Here is a 3,928-nt window from a genome sequence, read left to right on the forward strand (position 1 = left end):
CACTCAACTGGCAGGAGACCTTATGGATAGGTTAAAATAGAATGAAAACAGAATCTTAAAAGCAAAAAAAAAAAAAAAGTGAATGTCTGTGGACATGTAATTTTTCTTTTCAAATCCTTTGTTTATATAAAATAATTAGTAAATAATTCATTAAAAAGTAGGGGTGTGCAACCCATGTACACAACTATTAATGATAATTACAAAGATCAAGCATCTCAAGTAAATTAGAAATGGAAACCTGTCTAGAAGCTGATATCCACTTATGAGATCTAAGAAATGGAAAATGCTTAGCGTTTTGAAAGACAAAACCTTAGCTATATATAAAAAATCCTCTTTATTTCATTTCTATATTTTGTTCTTCTAGGCCAAACTTAGTTAACACTCTTTGTGTTCTTTTGCCACCAATTAAACATAAAATTCCTAACTAGTAAGCCCAACCATGTTCACCTCTAATCTCTAAACATTCCTTCAGAAGTTCACCCAGTGCATCGGTCCATTTTCGTTACCAAGACACCCTTACACTTGTTCTTGTGATTCCTCTTTTTCTCTCAAATGCAGAAATGTCATGAATAAGCTGCATAAACTCATAAGCTTTATTCTTATGTGCCACCCATTTTCAACCAAACAATTCTAGACCATATAACATATCTCTCAAAGAATTATCACACCGATACTATTCACTAAAAAATGTTTCAAGCACCCATAGACAATTACTTGTCTCGTTTGGTTGTATGCTTTGGTTGTGATAGGAATTTTCTGTTCTTATGGTTGTTTGCTTGGAGTTTCAAGAATTTTTTGTTGTTATCAATATGCATCTACTGTCTCTCATACTCCAACAAGAAACTAGAGGAAACAATATCATTTTGGGCAAAAAATAATAACAATAATAAGATCCAAAGGTAACATAGTCACCTTATAGGAGATATCCAACCCCCAATAAACCAAAAAACAGCCAATAAGCTTCATCTAAAAAGAAAAGTTTCTCAAAACTACACCAATAGACAACCATAATAACACAATAGATTCAACAATAAAGAATTAAAGGCACAACCCAAATGAAAAATATACTAATAAAAATTAAAACAACATTGGTCTTTCTATCAACAATTATTGTGAATGTTGAAATTACATTTGGCACATTGATAGATCACTTTTGACATAGCTTGTGGTCTTTATTTCTTCAATGAAAGTAATTGTGTGTGGGTGAAAGTCAAATTAATGTGTAGCACCTACCAACAGGTGGCTATTATATTTGTTTCTTGACATTTGGGGTTTTCCCAAGAATACAGTCATGATGAGCAGGAAAGCTACACTCTGCACAGTAGTAGAACCATTGCTTGGGATCTCGTTCTTCTTCACAAATATCACAGTAATATTCACCGGAGTCATCTTCAAGAGTATAACAGAGAGTGAAGGGATGTTCATGTTGGTTGTACCATGTGGTTTGTGGTAGTGTAGCACATTTAAAGTCCAGAACAAATTCACAAGTAGAACAATGGAATACAAAATAACTTTCAGAATTACAACTACTACACTTTTGTCTATGGTTTGTCTTGGAGAGGTAAAGATGATGCTCATGACAGGCATGAGTAAGGGTGTCTGATAATAAAATACATTGAACATGGTAATCAAAGTTGCATTTCTGACAGCTGTATTTTAAGCCATTGCATGTCTGTTCACAACCAACACAGTAAAAAGAAGCTTGCGGATAACTGAGGGTGAGAGGGTGTTGATCAAGTGGGTGTCGTTTTATTTTGGGTAATTCAGAACAAGATTTATGAAGAAAGAAGCTACACTGGGTACAACTGTAAAATGGAGAGAGAATGGATTGTACACACCCGTTGCATTTTTTGTTTTTTGGAATCTCATTAGTAAGCTTCAAATTATGTCGGTGGCTGAAGTGTTTGATTTTTGTGACTGTTTTAGTTCCATCTTCTCCCACAGAAGTTTTTATGACTTTGCAAATTTCTAAGTCCCCAGGAATACAGTTGCAATGAGCAGGAAAGCTGCACTCTGTACAGTAGTAGAACCATTGCTTGGGATCTCGTTCTTCTTCACAAATATCACAATAATATTTACCGGAGTCATCTTCAGGAGTATAACAGAGAGTGAAGGGATGTTCATGTTGGTTGTACCATGTGGTTTGTGGTAGTGTAGCACATTTAAAGTCCAGAACAAATTCACAAGTGGAACAACAGAATACAAAATAACTTTCAGAATTACAACTACTACACTTCTGTCTATGGTTTGTCTTGGAGAGGTAAAGATGATGCTCATGACAGGGATGAGTAAGGGTGTCTGATAATAAAATACATTGAACATGGTAATCAAAGTTGCATATCTGACAGCTGTATTTTAAGCCATTCCATGTCTGTTCACAGCCAACACAATAAAAAGAAGCTTGCTCATAACTGAGGGTGAGAGGGTGTTGATCAAGTGGGTGTCGTTTTATTTTGGGTAATTTAGAACAAGATTTATGAAGAAAGAAGCTACACGGGGTACAACTATAAAATGGAGAGAGAATGGATTGTACACACCCGTTGCATTTTGTGTTATTCGGAATCCCATCAGTAAGCTTCAAATCATGTGCATGACTGAAGTGTTTGATTTCTGTGGCTATTTCAGTTCCGTCCTCCTCCACAGTGGTTTTTTTGACTTTGCAAATTCTTGAGTCAAAGGATTGATGGAGCTCTGGATCTTCAGTTTTTGACTCGGTGGACTGCTCCTCTTTAAGTTCCTGCAAATTTATGAACTCCCTGTTTCCGTAGAGCATAGCACAATAGAGGTGGGCAGCAAAATCACATCTTGAGCAATAGTAAAGGCAGAGTGTATCCACTTTTCGAACACAGAGTAGACAAATTGGAGAGTCGGATTGATGGACTTCAAGAGAAGGGGTGAGGTGGAGAGGGTGGTTGTGACGGAAAACTTTCAGTCTGCGTGGGCAAGCAGCATAACGTGAATGTATAGTGAAATCGCATTGGAAACAAAAATAGGGCAGATTGCCTTCTTTGCCACAGAAGTCGCAAGTGAAATTCAACAGCCTCCAAATGCTGCGGGTCAATTGGTGGTCATGGACTTCAGTTTGGATGGTGAGAGATAAAGAAGAACAGTTGATGTGAATGTTGAAGTTGCAACGGTAACAACAATAAGTGTATTCAAGACTCTTTTCTCCGCAGACATCACATTTGCTGAATTTGTCAAATTCTTCATGGTTGTCCCGATATGTTTTTATGTCGAAGAGAATAAGAGGATGATTTGGGTGTGAGGGATGGTGCAACCCAAGGGGTAGTTCAGCACATGATTTATGATGATAGTAGTAATCATCGCAATCGCTTTCTATACAACTATAGCTAGGACCAAATACTGGTTCACAGCACCCCCAACAAAGATCTCCACTTCTCTCATCTTCATTAAAGACCAACGGATGCTGCCAATGCCGCCAATGTTGAAGCTCCATCGTCTGGACAACATCAAATTTGGTTAGAAAATAATGACAGTGCAAAACAAACTGAGAAACAGAGAGATGCACATGAGATGCTTGATTGAAGTCTGGTAGCATTTGTTTTCTGACTAATTATCATCAAGTCACATGGAACAATTAGTAAAGTTTTGTATAAAGAGTAAAGACCAATACCAAATAGACAATCTCGCACTTCTCCACTAAGCTTAGACGCTAATGCTCTCGCTGGCTGGGCTTGCTCAAATTTGATTTGGAAATCCAATTTTTAATGTCAGCTTGTGAGATTAGAGGTGTGGGGATTCTGGGATTTTAAGAAAGATAGGAGACATTCGGAGCTGAAGTGTTTGGGCTTGGAATTGGCTGGAGTTTTGTAGGCGTGAGTGAAATCGGCACTCACGCACATGTAGTGTTTGATTTGGGTCTTGTGAGTTGTGAATAAAGTTGTTGAAGAATCACTTGAGTAAAAGT

General features: G+C 37.3%; 1 protein-coding gene across 1 annotated transcript; it reads right to left on the reverse strand.

The window, feature by feature from the left end:
* Window positions 1-722: 722 nt before the first annotated feature.
* On the reverse strand, window positions 723-3,928 carry LOC126717165 (uncharacterized). The gene is made up of 2 exons (XM_050418559.1): window positions 3,635-3,928; window positions 723-3,460 (listed from the first exon to the last, which is right to left on the reverse strand). Exon 2 carries the CDS (start codon window positions 3,455-3,457, stop codon window positions 1,247-1,249), a length of 2,211 nt encoding a protein of 736 aa, XP_050274516.1. The 5' UTR covers window positions 3,458-3,460; window positions 3,635-3,928; the 3' UTR covers window positions 723-1,246.

Source organism: Quercus robur, chromosome 3, assembly GCF_932294415.1.
Source record: "Quercus robur chromosome 3, dhQueRobu3.1, whole genome shotgun sequence".
In the NCBI taxonomy this organism is placed as follows: Eukaryota; Viridiplantae; Streptophyta; class Magnoliopsida; order Fagales; family Fagaceae; genus Quercus; species Quercus robur.

Coding starts and splice junctions, on each gene's coding strand:
- LOC126717165 (XM_050418559.1), bottom strand. CDS start 3,457: ATGGAGCTTCAACATTGGCGGCATTGGCAGCATCCGTTGGTCTTTAAT.